This window comes from Cenococcum geophilum (genome assembly GCF_001692895.1).
Source record: "Cenococcum geophilum 1.58 unplaced genomic scaffold K441scaffold_18, whole genome shotgun sequence".
NCBI classification, from domain to species: domain Eukaryota; kingdom Fungi; phylum Ascomycota; class Dothideomycetes; order Gloniales; family Gloniaceae; genus Cenococcum; species Cenococcum geophilum.
This window is the reverse complement of record NW_027137576.1, coordinates 2,448,058-2,466,106: the sequence shown is the minus strand read 5'-3', so window position 1 is coordinate 2,466,106 and position 18,049 is coordinate 2,448,058. Positions and strand designations below refer to the sequence as shown.

At 40.6% G+C, this 18,049-nt stretch overlaps 2 protein-coding genes across 2 annotated transcripts; both read left to right on the top strand.

Moving 5' to 3' along the window:
• Nucleotides 1-9,357: 9,357 nt before the first annotated feature.
• K441DRAFT_677044 (transcription elongation factor-like protein spt6) lies at nucleotides 9,358-13,891 on the top strand (the record flags this gene model as incomplete). Its single annotated transcript, XM_067651025.1, has 5 exons — nucleotides 9,358-9,528; nucleotides 9,596-9,775; nucleotides 9,826-12,336; nucleotides 12,386-13,571; nucleotides 13,623-13,891. 5 exons carry the CDS (start codon nucleotides 9,358-9,360, stop codon nucleotides 13,889-13,891), a joined length of 4,317 nt encoding a protein of 1,438 aa, XP_067504672.1.
• A 2,491-nt stretch (nucleotides 13,892-16,382) lies between these two features.
• On the top strand, nucleotides 16,383-17,214 carry K441DRAFT_677043 (uncharacterized protein; the record flags this gene model as incomplete). The annotated part of the gene is made up of 2 exons (XM_067651024.1): nucleotides 16,383-16,992; nucleotides 17,183-17,214. 2 exons carry the CDS (start codon nucleotides 16,383-16,385, stop codon nucleotides 17,212-17,214), a joined length of 642 nt encoding a protein of 213 aa, XP_067504671.1.
• Between the last annotated feature and the right edge of the window lie 835 nt (nucleotides 17,215-18,049).

Below are 18,049 nucleotides of genomic sequence, written 5' to 3'. Positions count from 1 at the left end.
GCATACTATATGTTATTATGGATTGCGTGCGTGGATGATATATATAAAATGTATAAGAATCTAAAGGAAAAGAATTGGAAATACCCTATAAGAATATACTAGATAACGGATGAGCAATAGTATAGGAATGCTAAATATATATATAAATGGTATCTAGTAGAGGTCTAAGAGGAAGGAAGCGTAGTACTTTAACTAGGAAGATTCCTTATAGAAGAATGCTTAGACGGACAATAGTAATAGGAATGCCTAGAAAATATATATCTATAGTATATTAAAGATAAAAAGCGAACTAGGTATTAGTTAAAAAGTAAGCTAAGTGTACTAGGATTAAGCAGCTAATAGTTAGGAAAAGTAGAGGCCTATAGAACTAAAGGGAGCCAGTAGTAGAGCCTTAGACCCTTAAAGGAATTTAAGGACAACACTTAAATTTATAAATTAATTGGTAAGATTAGCAGTTCGAAGCGCTAATAGATAGTGGAGTAACGCGAAACCATATTTCACTAGTAGTAGTTAAGAGAATGGGACTACCTTATAGACAAAAGGAGCAACCTTACCTATTAGTTACGATTTTAGGGGATCTAATAACCTATAGAGGAGGGATTATTAATCTTGAAATAGGACCTATTTAGATAACTATTAAAGGAAGATAAATTAAGATATCTTTTAATATCCTACTATTAGGACGAGATAAGGCAGTATTAAGCATACTTTGGTTATAGGAATACAATCTAAGAATTAATTAGATTATAGGTTAGGTTAATATTAGAGATACTTAACGCTGTAAAACGTAATAATAAGCTAAGATAGTATAGTACTAAGTAGGAGCAACCTATAAAGAAATAGAAAAAGGACTAAGTTATATACCAAAGAAATACCATAAGTATGGTAAAAAACTATGGTTACTAGAAAGTAAAAAGCTGTTAGAATATATAGTATAGGACTATAAGATAGAATTAGAACTAGGGATAAGTTTAAAGTTTTTTCCAATCTATAAGCTTACTAAAGAAGAAGGTAGAGCGCTAAAAGAGTTTATCTAGGAAAATTTATAAAAGGGATACATTAGACCATTATAATTATTAGCGGGTTATCCAGTACTATTTGTACTAAAGAAAAATAGCAAATTAAGGCTGTGTATTGACTATAGATAGTTAAACAGTATTACTAGAAAGGATAGGTATCTTTTACCCTTAATTAGTAAAATCTAAGATAGGATAGGTAATGCGCAAATCTTTATGAAGATAGATCTAAGATAGGCGTACTATTAGATTAGGATTAAGGAAGGTAATGAATAGAAGGCAGCCTTTAGGTTAAAGGAAGGACTATATAAACTATTAGTTATGCAATTTAGGCTTATAAACGCACTAGTAACGTTCTAGAAACGTATTAATAATGTATTAGGAGAATACTTAGATAAATTTATTATAGTATATCTTAATAATATTATTATCTACTTAATAACTAAGGAAGAATACGGGGAATATATTAAATGGGTCTTAAAGAGACTACAAGAAGAATAGATACTAGTAGCAATTAAGAAATGCGAGTTCTTTACTAGGAAGACCAATTTCATTGGATTTATTATTAAACTAGGCTAACTTAGTATAGATTTAAAAAAGATTAAGGCTATAGTGAATTGGTAGGAACTAAAGAACGTTATATAGTTAAGATTATTCCTAGGGTTTTGTAATTACTATAAAAGGTTTATAGCGTAGTGGTTAAAGGATATTAAGCTATTTACGCGGTTAATAAAGAAAGAAGAACTATAGGCATAGGGAGAGGAGTAAAGAGAACTCTTTAAGAAAGTTAAAGAGTTATTTACCTAGGAGCCAGTTCTTAAAATCTATTAACTAGGACTAGAGACGGTTATAGAGATAAATGCATTAGACTATATACTAGGGGTATACTTTATATAAAGGCATTAAAATAGATAGTACCCAGTGGCATACTATAGTTAGAAGATAACACTACTAGAACTAAACTATAACATCTACAATAAGGAGTTATTAGGTATAGTTGCAGTATTAAAGGAATAAAGGGCATTCTTATAAGGCATAAAGAAACTATTTGTGGTTAAGACGGATTATAAAAACCTAATAGGATTCCTAATAATAAAGGAACTTAACTAAAGATAGGTTAGATAGGCAGAGATGCTTATAGAATACTATTTCAAGATTTAGTATACTAAAGGTATAGATAATACGCGGGCAGATGCTCTAAGCCGTAAAGCTAAACTATAAAATAAGGAAAAGTTATTGGGGGCTTTATTGCAAAAAGATATAAATGAATTAATTAGGTATAATTATCCGAAAATTACAGCAACTTAAAAAGATAATAAACTAGAGAAAGTCTATAAGATACTAGAAAGCTTTTAGGTATAAAGAATTCTAAAAGTATAGCTAGAAGATCTATAGACGGATATATACGAAAATTAAGAAGTAAAGTATATCCTAAGAAGTATAGCAAAGTAGTTTATAGAAGACTTCTATAAGGGACTAACTTAAGGACATAATAGGGCTACGGGCTTAGTGTTAAGACTCTAAGAAGAATATATTATTAATAGAATCTAGAGAATAGCTAGAAAAGTTATAAAGGAATGTTTAGACTGCTAAAGGAATAAACTGATAAGGTATAAGCTATATAGAGGGCTATAACCTGTTAAAATACTAGAGAGACTATAGGAGGTCATATTATAGGACTTTATTATTAAGTTGCTAAAATTAAAGGACCCTATTACCGGATAAGATTATAACGCGATTTTAGTGATAGTGGATAAGCTTACGAAGTGGGGATACTTTATAGCGTGCACAAAAGAAATCTTAGTGGAAGATGTCGCTAGAATCTACGTTAAAGAAGTATTTATAAGATATAGAGTACTAAGTAAGATTATATTGGATAGAGATCTAAGATTTATAGCAGTATTTTAGGAAGTATTTTTAGCGGAGCAAGAAATTCAAGTAGTAACTTCTATTATATATTATCTATAAACAGACGGTTAAATAGAAAGATTAAACTAGATACTAGAATAATATCTAAGGCATTATATTAATTATATATAGAATAATTGGGTATTGCTATTACTAGTTATATAGTTTACGTATAATGTAATACCTTAAGAAGGAATAGGCATATTACTATTTAAGGCAAATTATAGATATAAGCTAAGAATATCGTTGTTACTACGGTAAGTAAAGAAAACGAGTAGTATAGCTAAAGAAAGAATAAAGGATTTAATAAATCTTTATATAGACCTTATAGAGACAGCTAAGGTAGTATAGTAGAGAATAAAAAGGTACTATAATACTAGGAGATCTAAGGGACTAGATCTTAAGGAGGGAGATAAAGTGTAGCTACTATATAAAAATTTTAAGAGTTAACGACTAAGTAAGAAATTGGACTATGTTAGACTAGGACCTTTTAAAATTATATAGAGGATTTTACCGGTTATATTTAAGTTAAACCTACCAGCTAAAATAAAGATCTACCCTATATAGTATATTGTAATGCTAGAGCTAGTATATAGGAATGTTAAGCCACTGGTCTATGAAGTAGATATATATAGAGGATAAGAAGAAAACAAATAGTAAGTTTTAAAGATTGTTAATTATAAGGATATTGACGATAAAATATGGTATAAAGTTAAGTGGATAGGCTACACTAAGACTATTTAGGAGCCACTAGAGAATTTAAAGAACGCTATAGGAAAGGTATAGGAGTATCAGAAGAGATTAGGTTAGGCAGCATTAATAAAAAAGAATCGCTAAAAAATAAGTTACCTAAGGGGGACCTAAGAAGAGCAGTTACTAAACTACTTAGATTTGTTTCCTTCTCTATTAGAGGAGAATCCGTTTTTTTATTACCTAGTTTCTATAGACCTTATTCTATAAGTTTCTACTCCTTAAAACGAACCTTTTTATAAACCTTCTTAAGACGAAGCAGACAAGCAAATGCCATAATTTAAGTATTTAGGGCCTTCTATTTCGCGTTACGGGAACGTTCCAACTTAGTAAGGGCTTACAATAGTTTACTATCTAGCCGCGTAGTAGTAGATTAAACACAAGACCTTAAGATAAATTAATTAGGGAACTAGATAACTATTAAGAGTAATAGGTCGCGTATATTTAGTATTAAAAGTAGAGCAAATATTATAAAACGAATAAATATTTGCTTTAGTACACTCCGAGCAAAAAAACAGTTGTTGTAAAAATGGGTTCGCCAATGTAATACAAACTAACCCCTTTTTTAAATAACGAGAATATGGAGATAGCATAATCTTACTAAGAGATAATATTACAGTAATAGTGCGGGCACGACGTTGGGCGTGTAAAGAAGAAATTGCTTTAGGTATAATAAGCAATAATATTAACTAAATTAATTAGATGGATATTACACCTCTAGTAAACAACTTAGAGATGTTTTAAATCTTTAAGGACGAAGATAAAGAGGAGGGAGATGGTGTTACGGACGCTTTAAGTATAATATTATAACTACTTAGAGAAGAGACGGAAGAAGCTAGTTAGTTAATTTAGGCATAGTCTAGGATGGAGCTAATAGAACTATATAACGAGGAATAGTAACCAAAGTTATATAATGTGCTACGTATTAAACAAGAGGAATAAAAGGAACTTACGTACCTTACGTATAAGACGTATATTACGTATAAGAAGGATTTTATAGGAGTATGGTTATGTATTTAAGGACCCTTAGTCCCTACCTAGATAGTTCCTTCCTTATAGCAATTCTTAGAATATAATTGGAGTTAATCTATTAGGCAACCACTCCACCAGTTATTATTACGTTCTTAACTTTTATACTTGCATTTCCTACACACCTAGCCTAATAACGAGCCCATCGTAGTTCTTGCTATAAGGTTCCGTTATAGTTCTTGACGTTAATAAGGATAAGCTAGTAAAGGACTAGCTTAAGGTTATAAGGGAGGACGTGCAGTATACGTTAAATGAGATGTATTAAGTGCTATAGGTTATTAAACGGTTTAGTTAGCGGTTATTTGGTATAGAGGATTGATTAAAGGCGGTAGAGAAGGACTTAAAGGAGGCTAAGTAGGACGCTGCACTGAAGGCTTAGTTAGCTTTAGAGTCTTAATATCGGGGGCGTGAGGAAGTGGAGGGCTTAAAATAGTCACCTAGTTGTTGCCTACTAAATAGAAGTTGTTAAAGCACTAAAGGTATAGAGGAAGCCTATAAGCCTTGTATTTATATACCGTTTACCTAACCTTTACTATAAGCTTCTTTGCCTCCTTCTATCTATATATCTAGCACTTTAGTGGGCTTTTATAGCCTTACTTCCTTATAAAGCTTTTAATAGAATAGTAAGTTCGCGTCTTACACCATCGAATTACAGGCAGTGGGGTTTTAGCTATAATGTAGGTGGTTTTTTAATTTGTTTTATTTTTATAACTAGGCCCAATACTAGATTGATATTGCCTATATTTTGGTAAGTTTTAATAAAGAAGACGCTTAGTATCGTGCTTATTTAGGCCTATCTTTTAACTGCCTATAATAACGAGGTTTTATGCCAATTGTATGCGGAAACGGCGGTAGGTTTAAAGGTGCTTCCTTAACGTCTAGAAGATCTTCTTACTAATAATATAGGCGTTAATTATAGCCGTATTAAGCGCCTAGAAGAATAAGGGCAGCTAGGTACGCATAGTAGTAATCTGGGTGGTATAGTAGCTTTAAAGCTAATTATAAATATTAACGCCGCCTATTTAGTTATTATAGTTAATAGAGAGCCTAAATAGCGTTAACTTCTTAATTAAATTATTGCCCTAAACGTTAGCTACTAGTTTCTTAAGGAAGGAATTATATGCCTGTGGCCGACGTTAATTAATTTTATTAACGTCCTTATTGCTATATAGGTGAACTATCGTTAAAAACCGTACCAAATTCTTATCCTGCCATATAATTAAAAGCACCGAATTAACTACGTTAATAATTACTCCTGTAATAAAGTTAAACGGTAGCCTTTCCTTCTTTTTATTAGCCCTTTTATACACCTCTGGATAGTCCTTTAAGTTTAATTAAGCCGTGCCAGCTGTAGCAATTCTGAGTTGTTAAAGCACCTAGAGTAACGGAATATTTGTGAAGTAGTTATCTAAAAATAGGCAAAATCAACGAGCCTAAAGAGGAAGCTGTTGGGTAAGGTAGAGGACGTACTTAGAGGTATTTAAGAGAACGATATCTTAATAATCTATTTAAGAAGGAAGCCTAAAAAAGTAGCTAGGTAAGGTGAATATAAAGCTATAGTAATATCCATATTAATAAAGGCTTATTATCTTAAAGCCCTCTAATACTAGCTTACTAGGCAATTTAATTATAGCCGTAGATTGTTTAGTAAACCTTACTATTATCTTATTAAAGCTAACTATAGATCTAGGTATAATATACTTTTTAAACGCCTCGCCCAAAGGAGTCGTTAATGGCTCAATTTTCTTAAAGACTTAACGTTTAACGCCCTTTGGTGGAGGTAGTGAGATATAGAAGAAGCGCTTAAGTTGCTTCTATCTTTTTAGGCCTATAAATAAGCTAATTAAGTGTCTAGGATATTTAGGATCTATGGCCCAAAGATTTGGCACCTAAGTGCCTTTAAAGACGCCTATATAGATGATAAGCCCTACCTAAATTATTAATTCGCTAGCGGAGGTCTCCTTCTACGCCCGTGATTGTTTACCCGTATATTGTCCCGATTGGTGATATCCGCTAGCATTTTAAGAGGCTGCATATAGGTTTGTATTAATCGCGAGCTTCTTAAATATACTGACACTAAAGAATAGTAGAAATACTCGAATTGGTAGGTCTTATTTAGATCTACATCCGCTAGACGCTATACTAATCTAATCTGCTAGCGTATAATAAGCATAGCGCTCACAATCCTTATTTTAATTAGGAAGGTTATTAGATTTAACATCCGCGTTAATACCACTAATAGGCTCACTAGCATGCCGAGCGGCGAATATTAACTTATTTAGAAGGTTAATAACTTTAAGATCTAGTTTAGGAATAGCAGCTATAGGCTCCTATAAAGTAGGAATAGCAGGAAGGCCTATTCTTATAACTTCTTTAGCTGATAGCTCTGGTAGTTTAGTCTTATCTACCTCATCTGCCTTATCCTTAGCAGTCTTACCGTGGGCCTTAAAAGAGGCTTCTAATTTGTCCTCGATATCCTCTATCTAGCTACTTAGCTAAGCCTCCACTGCCTGCTGCGTAGCTACTGCCGACACGCTATCGTGTGTATACTGCGTTACTTAAAAGGATTATGAATAGGACTCCCAGGCTTAAGGTACTTTTAGAGGCTTTGGAAGCTTTAGAGCCAAAGGAGTACAACTTTTTTTAGGCGGCATAAGGACAATATTTTACTGGCAATTTAATGATTAAATAGACGGCGACAATATTAAAGCTTTTAGATTAACTACACCAAATATTATAGGCTTCCTAGCTACATCGCTACTGTTCACCGCAATATTCAAGTGTTAATGAGGCGCTAGCACCCTTGCTACCGCACTGACCAGAGGCTTCAACACCAAGCTCTATATAGTATAGAGCCTCTAGATTGGCTTATGAGGCGTGCATATACGAAAAGTCCATGAAAACTTGCCAGACGAAGGGATGGTCTGAGAGACTTTCGCGAGGGTTATTAAGCGATGCGACTTATTTTGTATGTAGAGCAGTCACCTTCTTCAACGAAATTGATCTACACCCCCACAACATCTATCATCTTAGAAATACCGTCAAATTGATCCGCGGAAGCAGCTCTATAATCGATCAGTATATCTACTCCGTACGCCTCCACGATATCTAGTAGAAAGCGCCGCCGAATGGGCGATTTGCCTACTCAGGGTCTGCACGAAGCTCTGCACGAAGCTTTGCACGAAGCTCTGCACGAAGCTTTGCACGAAGCTCCGCACAAAGCTCTACGTACGGAGGCTCTGCACGAAGCTCTGCATACGGAGGCTCTGCATACGGAGGCTCTGCATGAAGCTCTGCACGAGGCTCTGCGTACGGAGGCTCTGCACGAAGCTCTGCACGAAGCTCTGCACGAAGCTCTGCACGAAGCTCTGCGTACGGAGGCTCTGCACGAAGCTCTGCGACGGAGGCTCTGCATACGGAGGCTCTACACGAAGCTCTACACGAAGCTCTACGTACGGAGGCTCTGCACGAAGCTCTGCACGAGGCTCTGCGTACGGAGGCTCTGCACGAAGCTCTGCACGAAGCTCTGCACGAAGCTCTGCGTACGGAGGCTCTGCACGAAGTTTTACACGAAGCTCTGCACAAAGCTTTTATATAGAGCCTCCGTAGTAGAGCCGTCGTGCAGAGCCTCCGTATACAGAGCTTCGTGCGGGGCCTCTGTACGCGGAGCTTTGTGCAGAGCTTTGTGCAGAGCCTCCGTACGCAGAGCTTCGTGCAGAGCTTCGTGCAGAGCTTCGTGCAGAGCTTCGTGCAGAGCCTCGTGCAGAGCCTCCGTACGCAGAGCCTCGTGCAGAGCTTCATGCAGAGCCTCCATATGCAGAGCCTCCGTATGCAGAGCTTCCGTACGCAAAGCTTCGTGCGGAGCTTCGTGCGGAGCTTCGTGCAGAGCCTCCGTACGCAGAGCTTCGTGCAGAGCTTTTATACACAGAGCCTCTGTACGGCCTACCTAAACAATAACTACCTAAGGTTCTTTAGGGTAGCTATTATAGATTTATATAGGTTTTATATATATTAGCTAGAGTTTAATAAAGTTATATATGGTCACAGAATTGCTAATAACGCTTTTTTTTTTTAACGAAAATGATCATAAGACCTGAAAATACCTAAGTAATAAAAATAATATATTCTAAAAGCCTAGGTTCTGTTGTATAATCGATCAACTTTGGGAAATAATATAAAATATTGGTGTTGAGTTATTCTAATATCCGCAGCCTCCGCAACGCGGATATCCGTGGATTTACTAAGAACCGTCGCGGAACACGCTCAGACGTGATACTGGTGGTGCATCACAAACGTAGTTAGTCAGCTTGCGGACCGATTGAAAATCCGCACCAACAGAATCACGTCTGAGCTTGCTGAGGTAAGCTGATACGTTAGCTGGTATTGAATTCGGAGTTACCAAATCTCCGATAGCTAGAACTAGCTAATACGCAGTGTAAGTCATTACTAATCAAAGAGGCTCAATATTTCCGCCTCTCCTCCGCTGAAGATGCGAACAAGCCAAGTCAATCGCATTCATGCAATCTATCTGATCGTCGTAAATCCAGCCACAAGCTTGTGTCCCGACCTCCCTGACTCCTAGCCTACCCTCTCCAGCATCCATTCCGAATCCCTCGCCTCAACTTCCTTTGTCTCGCGCCAAGAAACTTCCTTCATGTCGCTCAACCTCCTTGTAGATGATGTCGCCGAGCTAGGCAGCGAAGAAGATGACGAGGACTTTGATGAAGAGACAGGTGAAGTGCGGAAAAAGTCAAATGGTATAAATGGCGGGTTGGACGACTCAAGCGAAGAAGATGATGATGATGATGAGGAGGAGGCAGCTGCTGTGAGTTCTTGGACCTCCGCACTTCAAGGCACAATCTGTTGGTCCAATTTCTGATTTTCCGTCACAGATTCGAGAGGGTTTCATCGTTGATGAAGATGAGGACGAAGAGGAGCGAGCGGCGCGCCGACGTGAAAAGAGGAAGCGTCGGAGACTAGAGCGTGAAGAGGAGGAAGCTGCTCTGGATGACGAGGACTTGGATCTCATCGGGGAAGCAAACCCTGGCTTTGAGCCTAGACAAACCTCTCAGGTACGAAAACATCTATCAGTCGTTTTAACTACTTACTAAAGTACATTCAGTCAAAGTACAAACGCCTAAAGCGCGGCCACAAAGAAGACCGAACTACCCACGAGTCTCGCGGTGTCGAAGAAATCTTTTCGGATGACGATGACGCAGGAGATGACTTCGACGACCGGCGGGCGACAGCTCGAGAACACAGGGGTGGGATGGTCGACGAATTTGCAGATTTCATTGAAGAGGATGAATTCGAAGATGACATACAACGGGAGCTCATGGAAGACAGGGAAGTTGCGAGGCCAGGTCTCACTGGCCTGGCTGGAGTTTCTGGATTACAAGCAGCTGGCCTAGATGAAGCTGCCGAAGAAGACTTCCGAGCCGCCTTCGGTGATGGAACAGAATATGATTGGGCTATCGATCTACAAATTGAAGCTGACGAGAAAGAGCAAGGGGAAGGTCGGGAGCTCGAGCTCAAAGATGTCTTCGAACCCTCTCAACTTATAGACAAGATGCTTACGGATGACGACAACGTAATTCGCGAAAAAGATGTTCCAGAACGATTACAACTTGCCAGGAAACCTTTCAAGGAGCTCGAGCTTTCGGAAGATGAGATGCAAGCTCGACTAAAAGAGGAAGCGCTTTGGATTACAAGCCTGCTACTACCCAAGAAACGGCTAGCTCGCTACTTCACTGAGCCGTTCCAACGAGCAGTTAGAAAAGTCTTGGAGTTCCTTACCGTTGAGGACTACGAGGTTCCGTTCATATTCACACACAGGAAAGACTATCTCATCCATGCAGGAGGCGATCCCGCTCTCGATCCTGATGACCCGGAGGCCCCACCACCAGATGCTCCTCCCGAGAGACTGCTAGTTCAAAACGATCTGTGGGAGATATTTGAGCTGGACCTCAAATTCAGGGCTCTGGCGGAGAAACGCGATGGTCTACAACGAGCTTATGATAACTTGAAGTCTATCTCAAATATATCCGATCCTGTGTTTGAGGAGATGGTACCAAAAGCCGTAACTATTGAGGAGCTTCAAGAAATTCAAGACTATTTGCATTTCCAGTACTCCGCTGAAATGAAAGACATTGGTCTGATGGAGTCCGAGGCAAACGGGACACAAAAACGTGCACAATCTTCTCGAAACATTTTTGAGAGGGTCCGAGCAAGCGGAGTTTACAGCATGGTCCGTGCCTTCGGTATCACTGCAGATAGCTTTGCCCAAAATATCCTTGCCACAGGCCGGCGTCAATACACTGAGGACCCTACTGAGAGACCTGACGATATGGCTGACTCGCTCATCGATCCTCCAGAGTACCATACTAGTGCCCAAGTCCTCCGTACAGCAAAAGCTATGTACGCTGAAGAACTAGTTATGAGTCCCCGCATGCGGAGATATATGCGCCAGTGCTTCTATCAAAATGGTATGGTGGATTGCATCCGAACTGAGAAAGGAGCTCGCAAGATTGGTGAGGATCATCCTTACTATGAATTCAAATATCTTCGTGGCCAAGACTTCCACTCTCTTAGCCGCCAGCCAGACATGTATCTCAAGATGCTCAAAGCCGAAGAGGAGGGTTTGATCGAAGTCAAGGTCCGAATGGATGGCTATGACCGATTCAAACAGAACCTATATCAGTACATCGAGTCAGACAATTTTAGCGAAGTTGCAGATGCTTGGAACACTCTGCGCCGAGAAGTTCTGGACATGGCTCTGGCGAAATTGGAAAAAATCATGGCAAGAGGAGTGAAGGAAACTCTCAGAGCAGAGTGCGAAAACGAACTCAGCAAGAGCGCTCGAGAGAAGTACTACGAGAAATTAGATCAGGCGCCTTATAAGCCAAAGGGCACTGATCCGGGAACTGTCCCCAGAGTACTGGCTTTGTCTAATGGCAAAGGCGGCAGAGGTGACGCTATCTGCTGGGCTTTTGTTGAACCAGATGGTCGAGTAGTTGAAAGTGGCAAATTCACTGACCTTCGACTCGGCAATCCTGACAGATACATTTCTGATGGCAAAGATGTTGCGAGGCTTGCTGAGGTAACCCGACGCCGAAAACCGGATGTTATTGGGGTGAGCGGCTTTGCAGTCGAGACTCGCAGACTGTTTAAAGACTTGCAAGACATTATCGACAGGCATGATCTCCGTGGTCCGGAGTATGAAGATTTAGAGGACGAAGGCAACGAGAAGAGCGACAAGCTAGAAGTCATAATGGTCAACGATGAGGTTGCGAGACTATATTATAACAGCGATCGCGCCGCGGCCGAGTTCCCCAACGTCCCTCCTCTTGTAAGGTACTGCATTGCTCTCGCGAGATATTTACAGAGCCCCCTACTCGAATACGCTGGTCTAGCCAAGGATATTGTTTCGATACCGTTTGTGCCGAATCAGAATCTCTTGCCTCAAGAAAAGCTTCTAGACCGTCTCGATTCGGCAATGGTTGATATGGTCAATCTTGTTGGCATTGAAATTAATGAGGCTGTAAGCAGTCCATACCTCGCAACTCTACTGCCTTATGTTTGCGGTCTAGGGCCTCGTAAAGCCAACCAGATCTTAAAAACAGTCAACAACAATGTGAGTAAATTATTATTGTATTCAAACTACCTTCATCTAATAGTTTTAGGGCGGTGAAATTTTTGCACGTTCTGAACTTATCGGCTATTCAACTTCTCGAGATGTTCGCCCCGCTGTCGGACCGAAGGTTTTCCAAAACTGTGCAAGCTTCCTTTACATTCTATACGATCCCCAAGAGACCGACTCTGATTACCTGGACAACACCAGAGTGCATCCGGAAGATTACGAACTCGGTCGCAAAATGGCCGCTGATGCAATGGAGATGGATGAAGAAGATGTTAAGGGCGAATGTGACGAATATGGCCCAAGCGGTGTTATCAGAAAAATGGTCCGGGAGAATGACCAAGAAAAAGTCATGGATCTCGTCCTCGAAGACTACGCAAGAGAAATTGAGGAGAACATGCACTCACGGAAGCGAGCAACCCTGGAAACAATTCGAGCCGAATTGCTTGTCGCATACGAAGAGATTCGGCGCAGCTTCTCGCTAATGTCAACGGATGAAATCTTCACTATGCTCACGGGCGAGACACGCGAATCGCTAGCCGAAGGCATGATCGTACCTGTGCAAATCAAACGCACGTTCCCAGATCACATAGAAGTCAAACTTGATTGTGGGATCGAAGGCGGTGTGTCAGAATCAGAGTATCCTGAAGGGGTTGGTAGCACTGGCATCGAACCTCGCCAGGCCTACCAGATCCACCAGACCGTCCGAGCTAAGATTCTTTACATTAACCGTAAAGCACTGTCCTCACAACTTACATTCCGTGAGGACTTACTACGGCGGCCTTACCACAAAGAGGTTGACCGCATGCCTGGAGAATGGGATGAAGTGCAGGAAGCTGAAGACAAGAGAGCTGCTGAGAAAGAAAAGGAAATTGTTACCGGTCGAGCCCACCGTGTGGTCAATCACCCCCTATTCTTCTCATTCAACGCTGCACAAGCAGAAGAGTACCTAGGTTCCAAAGAACCCGGCGAAGTGGTCATTCGTCCCTCGTCCAAAGGGCTTGATCATCTTGCCGTCACTTGGAAGGTTTCAGACAATATCTATCAGCACCTAGATGTGCTAGAGCTGGACAAGGAAAACGAATATTCGCTTGGAAAGACATTGAAAGTCGGGCGCAATACGTATTCGGATCTAGACGAGCTAATTGTCAACCATGTCGAGGCTATGGCCAAAAAAGTCACCGAGATGATGAAGGACGAGCGTTATCAGAAGGGTAGCAAGGCTCAGACAGGTATGCTTTGCAATATTCGTACTCTTTTATATGGACTAACGCCCTCCATAGATCAGTGGCTTCGCACCTACACAGAAGCTAACCCGAAACGCTGCATGTATGCGTTCTGTATCAACCCCAAGTTCCCGGGTTACTTCATCCTCTGCTACAAAGCTGGACAGGCAGCGCCACTAGGTGCGTGGCCGGTCAAGGTCATCCCAAATGCATTTGAACTCCAGCACCATCAATATCCAGATATGAAAGCGCTGAAGAATGGTTTCAAATTATTATTTGGCAATGCGATGAACGGACGAGCAGGTATGGGAGGTGCAAGGCGATGAGTGAACATAGTAAATGGAAAAGGAGCACTTGGTTGGTTAATTGGCTTATCCTTTCTAAACTTGTTTTATATTTGGTCGTTGATAGCAAGTGGCTTCTGCCCAGAGAACAGACGCATTCAAAGGAGCTTTTACGGTTCGGCGAAGCAAAATGGAAAACGAGCCTAGAGCAAGAAGCTCAACGCTGGTTAGAAAATTTAATGATTCACTACCATTATCGTCGAGAATCTGGAGCTACAATTTCGTATTGAGCAAGACCTTCAAGCTGCATACCAACTCCTAATGGCGTACAGAATCAACAAATGCCGTCCAAGCTCCCTAGAGGCTTGATACAAGCTGTATATTCCCTAGCCTGGTTCCGACTGATACTATTACAAACACTACTCCCTCCCACTTCCAATTTTTATGTAGCTTAATCGACCCTCAACGTCCGAAGAGCCCGGAAAATAACCTCCACACCTTTAAATTTGAAGCAGATCGTGCCAGCAGGTCCGGCTTCCCAAATTCGAACCCCCCCTTGCCTTCAAGGAAACAAAACTGGCCCTTTGTCGCGAGGTTTGCAGAGCTCCTTCCGGCATAATGGGCATCTGTTACTGCTAGCATTCACTCCGTTTATCGATTCATCCAAACAAACACGGTGAAAAACATGATCACATGCGGAGAGACGCAGTAGTCGAGCATCCAAATCCGCTAACGCATCGTGCAGTTTCCAAAGACAAATAGAACATTCGACTTCCTCTAGTAGTTTAGAGCAGAGGGAGCCCAATGCAATTGGGTCAATTCGAGGATCGGTGGGCTCGAAGGTGACATCACCACTAACGAGTTCCATCCAAGTCGATATCTCCTTCGTAAAGAGTGAATACCTCGGCTTGTTGCACCGCTTGTGGAATATGGCCGGAAGCTTCATCGAGCCAATCTGTGAGTAGTGCATGGCCGTTGTTAGTTAGGACGCCCTGTCTATGCATGTAATCAACTTGTAACATCAACCCCAGAATTGTATCTACCGTGTTCTTACCTAAACGGTCTAGCCCATTTCGAATAATGACTGGGTCGTTCCCTGGATAAGAAGGGGGATGTGGAATCGCCCACTCGTAGTTGTCGCTATTGGGTGCACCAGAAGCAATGGTACCGCAGAAAGGGTTGATCGAATAGTCAGCGCAGAGGACCGAACTCGCGTGAGTAGTCTCGTGAGGGCGTGAAGACAGATTACGCATTTCGCGTCTTTAAAACCAAAAAAGAAATTTACAATCACTCTTAAGGCTTCAAAATAGCACGGCTTTAACCGATTTAAAAGCGGGGATTTGTCTATTCACAGCACCGTGATTTTAATATCAAGCACGATATGACGGGGCTGCAATTGGCAATCTCTATCAGGCGGGGTTCAACATCTTAGCGAATTTTAACCCGTGACCAATACAAGCCATCTAAATCAGTTATTATCGTAATAAGGAAGACTATGGCTTTCTTTAGTATAAAACCCAGTATTTTTACGAGGTGACAGTTCCCTGCGCCGTGTGTGACGGTAACGTAACTGAGCCACCCTGCCTAACCACCAAGCGTTTCTACGCCACGCTTATAAAAATATTATTTTATTAAGCTGGGTTTGGAAATAATTTTTATTTTAGACCTATCTTATTAAAATTTCATTATACCAAGCAGGAAATAAAATAAAAAAGTTGCTAATTTCTAAAATCTTTAATAACTATTTAAGTTCTTAATAACGTAGGCGATAGGGTTATGACGGTTGGCATAACAAATTTCGTCTATGCGTTCTAAACCGTCATAACTCTATCACCTACGTTATTTATTTTTATAAAATTTAGAGAGTTTGTTTTTAAAAATAATTTTAATTTAATTTAATTTAAGCCATAGCTTTAAATAATTAATAATATATATTGTTGCTGCTAAAAATAAAAATAAAAAGTGTTAAAAGTGGCTCGTTAGGCAGCGTGGCTCGCTTCCTGGTCAGCTACGTTAGGTCACATTAGGGTATAAGTTCATCTGTGCGATGTTCATGCCTAAACGGCGATCGTCCTTTCAAGTTTGTTACACATCTACGTTACTCTTGACCGCTTTCACAGATCTGTGAACTAAACCAGCTACGCATTTCCTCATTTGATTCCCTAACCTTCATGTCACGTTAATACAGTTCTACTTATTTTGAAGTTCTTCAATGTGCCATTTTCATATAAGTGTATTGTTAATATACCAAGAGCAGGAACGCAAGAGCAGTGAAATGAATGGTGAAGCAAAAAATGTATAACACATTATTTGAAAATAGTGAAGACGCTCCAAACATTGTTGGCCACGTGTGTCTATATATTCACCCTTCTACGGTGTACGGCATAATTCTCCCCTCAGCCGAGTGCAACGTCTTAATCTCAGAAATATCGATAGCTGCAGGTTCGGTTTTCACCCTTTCTTGAGAGCTAAGAAAAGATCATTCACGTAAAAGTCGACAACCGTAGACCAATCTTCAGAAACTCTAGATGCCATGGATCATCCAACATATACCGCACCCGAAGGTGAGGCTTATCACTTCCAAACTTTAACAACAGCCCTTGAGCCCTTCGTAGGAGACCCCGAAAAGGCGGGCCAGGTCCTTGGACGCATCCTTGCAATCGCTCTGCTGGCATCTCATAGAAGCGTGGACGTAGGCGGACACGCACCGCCAGCAAATGTTGTCACCCAATATCAAAGACTGTGGGCTCGTATTTGCCAGGACGCAGGCGATTCAGCCGAGATCAGCGCTGCTCTCCTACGCACAAACGTTGATGACATAGTACTTCGGATTTGGGCCAGAGCCTGGTTGTTCCATTCAGAGCGGCCGGATCTTTCCGCTCTTGACATTCAATTCATGATAGCCAAACCTATTGTAATAGCTGCATGCGAGGTGTTACAGGCGACTGAGGAAGAGTTTAGCATTATTCTCCGATCTATCAGCCTCAATAACCAACAACTAGACGCTGTTGATGTTGCCGTAATCTCTGAGCCACACGACTGCAAGCCCGAAGATGGCGATTGCGGCATTTGCATCTCCCCATTTAGAGATGATGCTGTGCGGCTGGTCGCTTGCGGGCATATTTTCTGTCTTGACTGTATTGGTGAGTGGGCTACGATCAAGAACACGTGCCCTCTCTGTCGAAAAGTCTTGTCTGAAAGAGTATGAATCTGTCACTTTACATCGGCGGCTGCTGTCCTGATAAATCGTTGTATCGTGATAACGGTATAGCATTTTGAAATGGCTGACATTACTTGTCTTTCACACTGTGCGTAATTTCTTGTTGTTCTTAGACCCTTTCCTCATTATTTTCTCAGAGGCCTAAATGCCTTCTGGTGCAAGGTGCTAAATTATAGTGGACTCTCGAAATGCTCTTAATAAGGGCTTATAAAAGACCCCAAAAGCTCCATTTCTCGTACCTATTAGTAAATGATTTACAAAAGTGAAAGAAAGACTATTTTTATTGGAAACTGTCGATCACAATCGTTCTTATACCCAATTTGGGTTAGATTAGGGTGCTAGTGGCCCACCTAATTCGTGTATATATAGAGGCTCCGGAGCCTCAATCAATAGGATAAAGTTCTCATTCTTGATCTTCCGTTCAACAGAAATTGATAATTGGGGATCTGGTGAACTGGTCGCTCATATAAACCAATGATATATTAAGCGATTTAATTTCGTTCAAGTGAAATTGGTTATATAAATGGGGTTGGAAGTTTAAAAAGGGAAAAAGGAGGAGAAAACGATATTAAGCATTTCAAATATTTTGTGGGTCTACGTTGTATCTTAACATAGGCTTAAACGACATATAACATTATATAGCGAGCGCCCCCTTCAGCGCAACTCAACCCATTTGCCTTTCTGTCGATTTAGGGTCCGTGCGCAGGTCAAGAATGAGAAGTCTGTCTATTGAATGTGGCTCTAGGGCCTCTATATATATACATGAGAAGGGTAGCCAAGTCGGTAACCAGGTCAAGGGGTCGGTGACCGAGTCAAGGTGGCAAGGTAGTGGCAAGGATATCCGTTTCAGATCGACACTTTCATACCTCATACCAAAAGTCACAGAACCAGAGAGCTAATAACAATAGTTCTAAACGTTAGTATATCACTCCAACAAAGGCAAAATGTCTACAGCACCACTTTATATCTGTCGACCTAAA